Here is a 12,500-nt window from a genome sequence, read left to right on the forward strand (position 1 = left end):
GTCGTTTCTCCTATCTTCGCTCTTCGCTCTTGTATCCCCATATCCCCTATTTCTCTTTCCTTTTCCGCCGCTAGTTCTTCCCTCACTCCTGTTATTATTCCCCCTCTAGCTCTCCCTTTCTTTTCAACACGCTCTGCTCCTTGGCATTTCCATGTCCAGCCTTTTGGCATTTTCCTCCTCCACCCTTCCCACTCTCTTTCTTCCATCCACGTCTCTGTCAATCCTATTATCTCGTATCCTCTTATATAGTCCCAAAAATCTTCGTCCTTGTCCCTTATCCCCGCCACGTTCCAAGCTAACACCTTCACTCTTTTCCCGTCAGTTCTGTCCTATCTTCCTCTTTTTTCTCCTCTTCCTCTACCCCCTCTTCCTGTGTCTCCCCTTTCTCCTCCCTTTGTCCCCTCCTTCTTTATTAATTGTCCTGTTTGTTCGTTCCATATCCAAACTGTTTCTCCTATCCATATCTTCTTATATCCCACATTCGTTTTATTTCCATTTTCTCTTTCTTCCCTCGCTTTTTCCCTTAACGTTTCCTGTACTTCCCTTTCCTTCCTTGTCAGGTCATCGTCTATATATAGTTTCCTTCCTTTCAATTTCCTCTTTGCGTCCATCACTTTTCTTTTCTCCTCCCACGATCCTAGTTTTACTAGGATCGCTCTCTTCCCTCTTCCAATCTCCGCGGCTTCGTTTATCTCCACTTCAGCTTCTACCATCTTCTCTAATATATCTTTTACTATCTGTTTAGTCTCTACCCTATTTTCAATTTCCTCTCCTCTTATGATTATATTGTTCTTTCTCTCTTGTTTCTCCTTTCTCTCCCACTCTATTACAATTTCTTTTAATCTCCTTTCCTGTTCTCTCTGTCCTATTTCTTCTTTCTCTCTTTCTTCTTTCTTTCGCTCTTTCATTCTCTCTTCTATCTCTCTCAACCATTTTCCCTTTTCCTCCTCCTCTTTCTTTTCCCACTCTTTCCTCTCTGCTTCCATTCCCTCTATCTTCCCCTCCAGTCTTCTTCTTTCTTCCTCTTCCCTTTTCTTTAATTCCTCTATCTCCTTCCTCGTCCTTCTCGCTTCTTCTCTTGCCTCTTGTCTTCCCTCTTCCATCTCTTTTCTCATTCTCTTCATCTCCTCCATCATTCCTCTCATTCCTTCGGACATTTCCGAGCACATTTGCATCATTAATGCCATTCCATTCTGCTCTTCGGTTCCTTTCATTCCTTCGATTTCTTCTCCTTTTTCTCTTCCCGTTGCTGATTCCATTTTCTCCGGCGATCTTTTCGTTGTCACACTCTTTTTAAACACTCTCTCCTCCTCGTCTATCTCTCTTTTTTCATACAATTTTATAGTGGTTTGTACCAGTGTATTATGTATGGTGTTACGAACAATTATAGTGCAGGATAAGGATTTGTGTGAGAACAATTTAAAAGTGAAAGGGCATTGACCCCTTCTACTCGATAATTCCATAGGGTGGATATTAGAAATGCCCTTGTGGATTTTAACGAGTAGGTAGGTTCAATGTCGTCCAACGATTTATTAAACATTTTCATCGAGCTGGGACCCCAAATGAGAACCAAGGTATGCATCAGTATGCATGCATCTGTCACTTGTGATCAGTGCAATGAACTTGTGATACATGACTGTCATACTATGACATGACGACTATGACATTCGCAATGTACACCTCTGTTGGTCGCGTTGCAGCATGTTACATGGATTTTTAATGGTTAATAACTAAATAACAAAGCCGAAACCGCATTTTTTTTATACTTCATTTTTGTCTTATATTATCGTCGAGAACCACCCCTTAAATTGTCTCCCACCTCTAGTCGAACACCCTGTATATATAGGCTACTTTTCCGGCAAGATTGTAGGAGCATGATCTACAAGTGAAAATACGAAAAAAATGTTATATAATATATATATATGAAGTTTATTTATAAACGCTTTATTACAATATTATAGGCAAATATTGAATGTAGCCTGGATAGGTGCGGAGCAGCAGATTTAAAGCTGAATAATACGGAAGGTAGATTGTGTCTACTTTGCCTGTACTTACGAGATATTTCTTAACGCATAAGGATCGTCATCACAGTTTTGTGATTCCTTACAATTCTTTATGTAACAAGTTTGCACCGTTTTTCCAAATTTTAATTTTTTCCAGCATTCCATTATCAGATAATTGTAATTGGCACAGATTGCATCGTCTGTAAAATATAATTAAAGAAATCACAAAGTATCATGTCCATTACTTTTGAACTAACTTTTCATAGACAGAATTTACTTATCTAAAATATTTGAATCAGATTTTAACATCATATTGATGATTTTCATGCATTGAAAACAAATATCACCATTTTTTTTCTTGATTTTCGTCTCATATTCTCTTGAACATGTTGCCGATATATATGTACTAATACGTCCTGGACTAGACTGGAAAAGCATTTTTGGCGGAAGAAAAGTCGCAGCTTATCTTAGTGACGACACGGTGACCTAAAACAATTTTTCAAGAATTAATGTACGTAATTATTATATTATGTATATAAATATAGTTGGATATAACAATATAATTATTTTAAAATATATTACAAATACACAGGACTCGTTCCAAAACCAAAAATTAGTAAAATGGTAAGTAATACGTGAAACAAGAAAGCATTTGTAACGTCGTACCGACGTGTTGCGTCGGTTTTGTTCGTATGAGCAAATTCTCGCTGTACATACATATATATATATATGGTATACGTATACTTCCTTCGTAAAATCCAAACCGAAATCGCGTTTAAATCCGTACACAGCGATATGTATATATATATCTTACGCGTATTTATATATATATACATATCCCCGTGAGAGTGAACATAGGGAATCGGGAAAGAAGCGATAGTCACCGGTACAAGCGGACGCCAGCATGGCAACCGCGAGTACAGGTGTACGTACATCTAAACCGTCGTTTCGTTCGAACTGCGAAAAGTATACATCGACGACAACATATTCGTCCGTGCCTGGTACGATTTAGACAAAAGGACTTCACGGTTCACCGAATCCCTATGGTCCGCGCTCTTATTATAAATAAGACGAAATCGCGCGAATCGCTCTCTTCCAGTTTCGGAATTTATACAGTACAGTTCTCTAGCGTCGTCAGTCGAGTTTAAATCGCGTTTTCGGACTTTAATCTAGTTCAGTCCATTTTCTCGCGTTTTCGGACTCTGTTCAAAATCGCTCACGATACTCAGGTCGTATTGCATCTTACCATTTCTACCATTTTCATTTCTGTTATATCTAAAGTGTTCTAAATTATTCGTCGAGTTTGCTCGTAGACATTTATACCAAATTTACAGATATTTCTCTGTGCCATTTTGTTATACGAGCTTGCTCGCTTTATCTTTCACATTATAATTGCTTTTATGCGCTATTTTTGTTTATACGAGCTTGCTCGCATTATCTTTCACGTTATAATTGTTTTTCTGCGCTATTTTTGTTCACACGAGTTCACTCGCATTACTTTTCGTATTATAATTGCTATTTCTCTGTTATTTTGTTTGTACGAGCTCGCTCGCACCATCTTTCATATTACCATTGCTATTCTGTGCCATATATTTCGTTCGAGCTTGCTCGCACGCCGTCATTATACTTTGTTTCACGAGTTCTGCTCGCAAATCATCACCTTGTACCCATTTTGGTTCATTATACATTGCTTGTTTAAACCTATTACTTCGCAGCTTTAATTCAGCAACACCTTGCTCCTCGCTATCTCCCATGCCCCGTCGCGCCGGTAGAAGCTACCAAATCGGTAAATTGGTGCGACAGCTACGCGCCGAAGGAAGAGGCACCGCTTATAACCCGTACTTGGGAATCGCCAAACGGCCCAGGATCATTCGCGACGCTCCTTTTCTCCGTCGGGTGAAAATAGTGGACCGTCGAGAGATCGCGATACCTCCGCGACGCGAAGAAGGAACCGCTGACCGCGCTGAAACGCCTCCGCGCCGCGAAGAAACGACCGTCGGACGGCCAGATTCCGCGCCTCCTCCCCCGTGGAGGTTGATACCGATCCGATTCCTCCCGAGTCTCCCTCCACTGGAGGAAATCAGTATCGAGGACCCGCGTTACGAACGTTACGTCGTCCGCAGAATACTCACCCTAAGGTGGTATTACTAAAGTTTCGTCGATCAGTGACCGAGTGGAGTGATCGCGAGTGTGTGCGTGTGTGCGTGTGCGTCTCCGGGTTGTTCAATCCCGATCGGTCCGTCGATCGATTCCTCACATCCCTCACATTCCTCACATTCGTTCCTATAACCCCTAAAATTGGTGTATCAATCGTGTACGTCTGAGCCCAGAGGGTGCTCGGTACCGAGAGAACACTAATTTCCCTTCGGTCGAGAATCCTGTCACGAATCGAACAACCCACGCGTTCGGGCGAGTCACACACAACACGCCCACATAGTGACACTCTGATCGCAGGGAGCTGTCACCGTCATCGCGCAGTTCGTCGCTCCGTCGCGACATCCCCGCCGGACGACGTCCTTTCATTTCCCTCTTCGCCCCTTTTCAACAACGACGAACGCCGGTATCGGGTCCCTGATCAGACGTGGACGTTACGCGCCACGTGGATCTAAGATCGTCTTAAATAAATTGGTCGGTTACGTCCCCGCCCCGTCTGGGCGTCGTTTCGTCGGATCATATCCGACCCGGGACGTAACACATTATTTACTTTTAATGTTGTAAATAACATTAAATCACTTAAGGATTTCTAAAATAAATTAGATAATACACCTTGTGTACTTACAAGTTTTTCAATAATGACATGTAGCGTCAAAAATCATTTCTGCAACACACAAAATATATCCAAATTTGAAAATTTAATATTTGTTTCGCTCATACTTTTTTTAGGGAGTTGTCCGTATATATCTTTTAATTTATAATATTATAATTTATAACATCTTACACAATAACCTGTAAAACTAACATCACTGAAAAATTCTGATATTATGTATAGACATATTATGCATATATAGAAAATATAACTAGGAAATATAACCATAAACTAATCACCCAGCACAACTCACGATGGTAAACAACAGCTGAATTCTCGTTCTGTGCGCAATCCATTTTGTGTCCAATTCTACATGTGCGCAATTCGTATTCTGTGGTGTGCAATCCCGCTGTGCGCCAAACAACCGTGTGCGCCAAAGAGCTGTGTCCAATTGAGCGTGCGCCAAAGAGCTGTGCGCCATCGTCTTGTGCGCCATAGAGCCACCCCCCTTTTCGAGTCGGGGGGCCAGGAGCTCGAAATGCTCTTCGAAACGCCAGCGACCGTCGATGGTCAGGCCCAGATACTTCATGGTGGGCCCGACCTCGACGAGGGTATCCACGACCCGGATCCGGAATCCTTGGGGCGGCCGCCGCGTCCGAGATGGTTGGTACAACCATATGGCCTCGGTCTTTGCGGCGGCTACGACAAGCCCCACCGAGTCGTCCCGCCTCCTCCCAAGTCCTCCTCTCGGCGTAGGGCAGGGTATCGTCCGCATAGCATATGACACCCGTGCCGGGGGGGAGGGAGACCCGCAGAACCGCGTCGAATGCTAGGATCCACAGGAGCGGTCCGAGGATCGACCCCTGTGGAACCCCGCGGCATATCTCCCTCAGGTACGCCCCATACCGGCCGGCAATATACACCTCCCTCTCGCGGAGGTAGTCCCGGAGCACTTCCCGGAGATAGAGGGGAACCCGGAAATGCTCTAGGGCGTCCTCTATCTCCTTCCAGGGCAGGGTGTTGAACGCATTGGAGATGTCCCATGACACGGCGATCAACACCCTGTCCCGAGCGACGGCACTTTCCCGGAGGAGACGCAGATGCTCCAACGCATCTATCGTTGAACGCCCCCACCGGAACCCAAACTGTCCGTCGCTCAACCCGGGATAACTCCGCGAAAGATGCTCTCGGAGGCGGGCGGCAATTATTCTTTCGAACAGCTTGCCCGCCTCGTCGAGTAAACATATCGGCCGGTAAGCAGAGGGAGACTCTGCGGGCTTACCATCCTTGTGGAGGAGGACGAGGATCGCCTCTTTCCAACACTTGGGGAAGACTCCCCGACTCAGGCACGCATCCAAGATGCTCCTGTAAGCCGGGGCGAGGGCCTTTAGCGCCGAGGCCATTATACCGCCAGGAACGCCATCGGGGCCGGGGGCTTTCTTGCCCCTAGCCCGCCGCTCCTGGATGACCTGGTCGAGCTCCCAATCGGAGACCCGGAGTTCGTCCGACCAATCATTGGCCGGCACCGGGGCGCGCTCACCACTCCCCTCACCACCATTATTATTGGGGGGAAGAGGGTGTCAACGACGCGCCCCAAGAACTCCGGTTTCATTGTCTCCGCGACAGGGGGCGCCCTGGGACGGAGCTTCCCAAGCACCATTCTATATGGGCGCCCCCACGGATCGTCGCGGAGCGTAAGCAAGAGCTCGCTCCAGGCCTTGGCCTTGGCCGCGGTAATCGCGTGCTTGAGGGCCTCGGCGGACGATCTGTACTCCCTGTACAGCCCGTCCACCGTCGACTCCGAGTCGCCGCCGAGGAAATGGCGGCGCCGCGCACGGACGTACCGGCGCCGGGCTTGACCGGCTAAGCTGCGAAACTCGGCCAACTCGCCCGACCACCAGTACACGGACTTTCACGGGGGACAGGCTCTAACCCGGGGCATCGCTGCGTCGCAGATCATCTGCAACGCGCCCCGGAACCATGCCGCCCCCTCTTCTGGTCCGCGCTCCCTGGCCGTAGGCCAGGCGGAGCCGATAATCACGGCCCTCAGCAGGTCCCCGTCTAGCCGCTTCGTCGCCCATCTGGGCGCTACTTCGCCGCAGGAGGGGCGTGTCCGCCGGCGGGTCCGAATCCACAGCCACATCCATCATGACGTAGCTGTGGTCCGACAGGGTTTCCCCCTCCCAGACCCGCCAATTTGACACTCGGCGCGAGGAGGAAACGGTCCGAGTGAAACGTCCACTACCGACCAACCATTCCACCTCACGCACGTCGGCACGGAGCGCCGGTTTAGCAGCCGTAGCTCCAGCCCCTCCATCCAGTCCTCTAGGACTCCGCCTCGAGGCTCCGTCCTGGGGTTCCCCCAACTGGTAGAACGCGCGTTGAGGTCCCCCAGGACCAACACCGGACCGGTTAAATGAGGGGTCATCATGTCCCTCAACCGGTCCAAATACGCCTCGAACTCGGCGGAGCCACAATTCGGCGAACAGTAGCACCCGACGACTAGCAGTCTTCCCCACTTAACCAACACCGCCCCCGGCTCCGTTCGACCCCGGAGACAGGGGCAACCTCGCCGACTGGCGAACCCAAATCGCCACGGAACCCTCCAGATCCCCGAACCATTGTGCGTGGTCGGGGACTTCGTAAGGTTCCGCGGCAACTGCCAGGCCAACCTCGAGCTCCGCCAGGCGTTGGACCATCAGGTCCTGTGCCCAGCGGCAATTGTTGAGGTTGGCCTGGAGAACCACCTGGGAGCATCCGCGAGCCGTAGCAGCCAATACGTTGTGACGGTTGCTCGGTGTGGTGGAAGGTATTGCCGCGTCAGTCGGCTGTCCAAGGTCGCGGAACCTCGAAGAGCGGAGGTTGGCCTGCGCGGTGGTTGACGGCCGGTAATAGTGCGGGCTCAGTATAGCGGTCGGTCGGTGTATCGGTCGCTCACAGATGGGCGGAGGCGCGGTGGAGGTAGAATCCTACTCGGCTCTCGCCGCTGAGGATCGGATCGGGGCCTGTGGGTGTTTCACCGCTCGGGCCGGAGATTGTACCTACTCGGCGTTTCGCCGCTGAGGTGGAGGGACTCCCGTGGGTGTTTCACCGCTCGGGCCGGAGATACTGGATAAGGAGAGGGTGGTCGGACGGTCGGAGGTACGGTCGGAGGATCGGGATGCATGCACTCTCACTCGCTCACTCTCTCACACTCAGCCTTCGTAAGTCTGGCACCCGGTGTCGGTCGGTGTTCGTCACTAGGGACTACTTGTCGGTAGATGGCGGCGGGCACGACTTGCCTTACCGGTGATTGCTCGGGGTACTTATCCCCGAGCGTGCTTATCTTCTGTAGCGAGAAACCGGTTCGGTGCGGCGGCCCTCTCGCGGCCGTGAGTCGTGCTCGCGGTTTCGCGGCGTGTGTTGGAGCGGCGGCCGCGGGGTACCGGTGGTGTTCGCTAGTGGGGGTAGTTTCGCGCCAGGGAGGATGTAACCGTCACATCCCCCCTTACTTCGGGGCGCGAAACGTCCCTTTCCGCAGTGTGGTTTTTTTTCTACTTCTGTCGGAATTGTAGCCAGCCTCCGGGGCCTGCTGGATACGGTATTCGGTGCCTCCTTCCGCGGCGTAGTTGGTCCGGCCGGACATTATAGCTCCCCGGACGGCTTTCCTCCACCATAACTGCCATCGGTAGCGGCCGGTAGGGCTCCGGGTTTGGCGTGATCTCTGTCATTCCCTGGTTCGCCGGGTTCGGTGAAGGTGCCATGATCGCTTCTGTCGGTGGGGGATCTTCCGCGGCGGGGGCCCCATGAGGGTTTTTCTCGTATAGGGCGAGTATTTCGTCTAGCTCTTGGAGGTCCACGTCTACACTGCTGCTCGGTACCGCTGTTTGCAGTGGCGCCTCCACTGGTTGATGGGCGATCCTTCTTTTCCCGGTCGGTTCGGTTTCCACCCGTGGCGGTGGCCTGGGGCGTTCCGGCCGTCCTCGCCGGACTGGTGGCCCGACCTGTATCGGGGTGCGCAGGGCCTGTTTTGGCCTTGTGTTTCCGACTAGTGGTCGGTTGCGTGCCCTTGCCTCCATTGGGCGGTGGGCGTTATTTCCCCGCAGGGGGACTGCCGAGTCTCTGCTCGCTTTGTGGCTCTTAGTGTTCATGATTGGCCGTGATAAGCTTTTGTGCCGATTGTCGTTTCCTATATCTTCGGTGCTGTTGCTTATAGCTGCGAGAAACCGGTTCGTCTCGGTGGCCATCTCGCGGTCGAGCGGTGTATTCACATCGTCTACCGGTGGGCACGGCTTAAGGTCCTGGAGGTGGACTCGATGCCGGGTCCACTTTCCGGCCTGTACGACGACTACCGTTGGTCCGAGGATTTCGCGGACTTGGTACGGGCCTGAGAATTTCGGTGCTAGCTTGGCGCAGATGCCTGCCGCTGCTAAGGATAGGGGGTGCTCTCGGCGCATGACCGACTCCCCTATCTTGGGTGCCCATTTCCGGCGGCGCAGGTTATAATATTTTCGTTGTATCTCAGTGGCCCGTGCCTGTGTGGTTCGTGCGAATTTGTATGCCTCGGTGAGTCGGGAAATGGCTTCTTCTCGGGCCCGGTAGTCGTCGGCGGTGGCGTCTTCCCTGCGGGTCTCGGCTGGTACCCGGTCGGTACCCTTGGCTGCCAATTCGCGCCCGTAGATCAGGTATGCCGGAGATTGACCGGTTGCTTCGTGCCGTGCGGTGTTGTACGCGAAGATGGCGGCCGCGACATTTCGGTCCCAGGTTCTGTGGTCGCCGGCGGTAAGCTGGGCGATCGTAGTTTTCAGAACTCGATTTGTCCTCTCCACCGGGTTACACTGGGGGGTGTAGGGGGTGTTGTACGATGTGATACCCCGTACCGTTGTAGTAGACCTCGGAACTCCCGGCTTACGAATTGCCGGCCGTTGTCGGTGATGACCATGCGGGGGCAACCGTGACGTAGGAAGACTAGTTCTTCTAATGCCCGTGTGACCGCGGGGGCGGTTGCCTGTCGCAGGGGTCGCACTTCCGCCCATTTCGTGAATTTGTCCTCGAATACTGCGTGTGTCGTGTACCCCTGACTCGTGCGTGGTAGTGGCCCTACCACATCGGCGGTGACTATGTCCCATGGGCTCATCGCAGGGGCGGTGAACATTTCCCCGGCTGGGGCTTGCTGGGTGGCCTTATATTGCAGGCAGCTAAGGCATTTCTGGACGTACCGTGCTGCGTCGTGGCGCATCCGGGTCCAGAAATAGCGCTGCCCGAGCCTTGCTAGGGTTTTGGCTCGTCCAAGGTGTCCTGCTGTGGGGTCGTCGTGCATCTCCTGGAGGATGCGACTGCGCTCCTCCTTCGGGATACATCGTTTCCACTCCCACTCCGGTCTGAGTCCAGCGTCGTCCGGAATGTGACGGTATAGGTGCCCTTCGTGGAGTCGGTACTCCGGGTATTTCTCTGGGCTTTCCTGTACGGCGGTTCGGATGTGCGCGTACCAAGCCTCGGTTGGTGGCTCTACTGGCCCGGCTTCCTCCGGTCGGCGTGATAGCGCGTCCGCTACCAGGTTCTGTTCGCCCCGGCGGTACTGTACGACGAAATCGTACTGCTGGAGCTCTAGGCCCCAGCGGGCGAGTCTCCCCGAGGGGTTGTCCATTTTCTGCAACCAGTTGAGGGCTTGGTGGTCAGTGATTACTGTGAACCTGTAGCCCTCCAGGTATGGCCTCATTTTTCTAATGCCCCAGACCACTGCCAGACATTCCTGCTCGGTAACCGAATAATTTCGTTCGGCTCCGTTGAGCGTTCGGCTGGCGTACGCAATGACGCGTTCCTCCCCGTCCACTTCCTGGGTTAGGACGGCGCCCAGCCCGCTTTGGCTCGCGTCGGTTTGCAGCGTGAATGTCTGGCTGAAGTCGGGACAGGCGAGAACGGGTGCGGTGGCCAGCTGGGACCGCAGGACCTCGAAGGCCTGTTTCTCGGCCTCTCCCCAGTGCCATCCACGGCGTTTTTGCAGGAGCTGGTGTAGCGGTTCGGCGGTATCCGCAAAATGAGGGATAAATCGACGGTACCATGACACAATCCCCAGGAATCGACGGAGGTCTTTAGTGGTGGTTGGTGGTGGGATGCTCCGGATGGCCTCCACTTTGTCGGGATCGGTCCGGACGCCTTGGCTGGTGACTAGGTGGCCGAGGTATCGTAGCTCGGTGCGGCAGAAGTGACATTTCTCGGGGTTTATCCGGAGGTTGGCTCGGCGTAGCAGTTGTAGCACTTCTCGTAGGTTGGCGAGGTGTTCCTCGAAGGTGGCCCCTAATACGATTATGTCGTCGAGGTATGTAAAGGCACGCGGCTCCAGGCGTGGACCGATAATGTTATCCAGTAGTCGCTGGAAGGTGACCGGTGCGGAGTGCAGCCCAAACGGCATTACCTTAAATTGGTAGAGGCCGCGTCCCGGTACGGTGAAGGCGGTTATCGGGCGGCTGCTTTCCGCCAGCGGTACCTGCCAGTATCCGTTCGCTAGGTCAATCGTCGAGAGGTAGCGAGCTCCTCGGAGTTTTTCCAATGTGGCCTGGACCTGGGATAACGGATAAGCGTCTTTCTCTGTGACGCTGTTGACCTTGCGGAAGTCAATACAGAAGCGAGGTTTTCCGCTGGCCTTCCGGACGATGACTATCGGAGAGCTCCACGGGCTGGCTGACGGTTCGATTACTCCTTCTTTAAGCATCCGGTCCACTTCTTCGTTGATGATGGCCTGCGTGGCCGGGTTCCGTGGCGTGTACCGTTGTTTGATCGGTTCGGCGGTACCCACGCGGATGTGGTGTTCGGTCAGGTGTGTGGGGCCTCGGATGGATTCGAACCGCGGTAGTTCCTGGTCTAGAAGGTCTCGAAGTTGTTGCTCCTGCTCTTCGGTGCACCCTGAGAGACCCTCGGACACGTCCACCGTGTTCGTTTCTTCTTCTTGACGGAATTCCCACCGGTATGGTCCCAGAAGAAGGGTTGCTCCCAACGCCTGTAGCGCATCTACCCCAGGGGGTCCAAGCTGTAATGGGAATAGTTTAACCAGTAAGTTGCGTATCCCGAATGTCAGGCGGCGTTGGTGTCGCTGCAGTTTTTGCGTGCGTGTGCCTATCGCGCCAAAAGCTACGGGAGTCATTCTTTGCGATACATATACCAAAATTTTCGACGGTTTTATAAGATCGTCGGTGGGCCAATCAGCTAAAGAGTTGGACTACCTAGCGGTAGACCGAGGTTCGAATCCTGGTCGGGTAAACAGTTTTTTTTCCAACCGTCTACCGCTTTATATCTATATATACTGTCATTAGTTCCGTCCCAGATCACAGAGAGAGCTGAAATACTGGTCACATTTTTAACACGCCAGCTTGGACCCCCTGATCTACCCCTAGCAGTATTGCCTGGGAGAGCGTAGGGAGGACCGGACAAGTAAGTCAGATGGTCCTTTCGTTCACCCTGAGTGCGACTTCGAGTTCGAGTTCCAGTGTTACGGAGGACCCGTCCGCGATTCGGACCGCCAGATTTTCCTCCCGGGCGTCGGCGCCTTGGCTTTGACACCACTCCGCGTCGTCTTGTCGTAGATATGACCGGGTGGCCCCGGTGTCTATTAAGGCTGCGTATTTTTGGCCATAGGCTTCTACTGTGATGAAAATGCGGGTGTCGTTGCCGACTCCTTGTGAGGCATTTAGTTGCGGGATGACCGGTTGTTGCCTCTCCCTCCGGTCCGGCTGGCGTTTCCCGGCAGGTCGTTGCAAGGGCAGCGGCTGGTTGAC

At 52.4% G+C, this 12,500-nt stretch overlaps 1 protein-coding gene across 1 annotated transcript; it reads right to left on the bottom strand.

The window, feature by feature from the left end:
* Positions 1–329: 329 nt before the first annotated feature.
* On the bottom strand, positions 330–1,259 carry LOC143214172 (uncharacterized). Its single transcript, XM_076434885.1, has one exon. The coding sequence runs from the start codon at positions 1,257–1,259 to the stop codon at positions 330–332; it is 930 nt and encodes a 309-aa protein (XP_076291000.1).
* Between the last annotated feature and the right edge of the window lie 11,241 nt (positions 1,260–12,500).

The sequence above is a fragment of the Lasioglossum baleicum genome, chromosome 12 (genome assembly GCF_051020765.1).
Source record: "Lasioglossum baleicum chromosome 12, iyLasBale1, whole genome shotgun sequence".
Lineage (NCBI taxonomy): Eukaryota > Metazoa > Arthropoda > Insecta > Hymenoptera > Halictidae > Lasioglossum > Lasioglossum baleicum.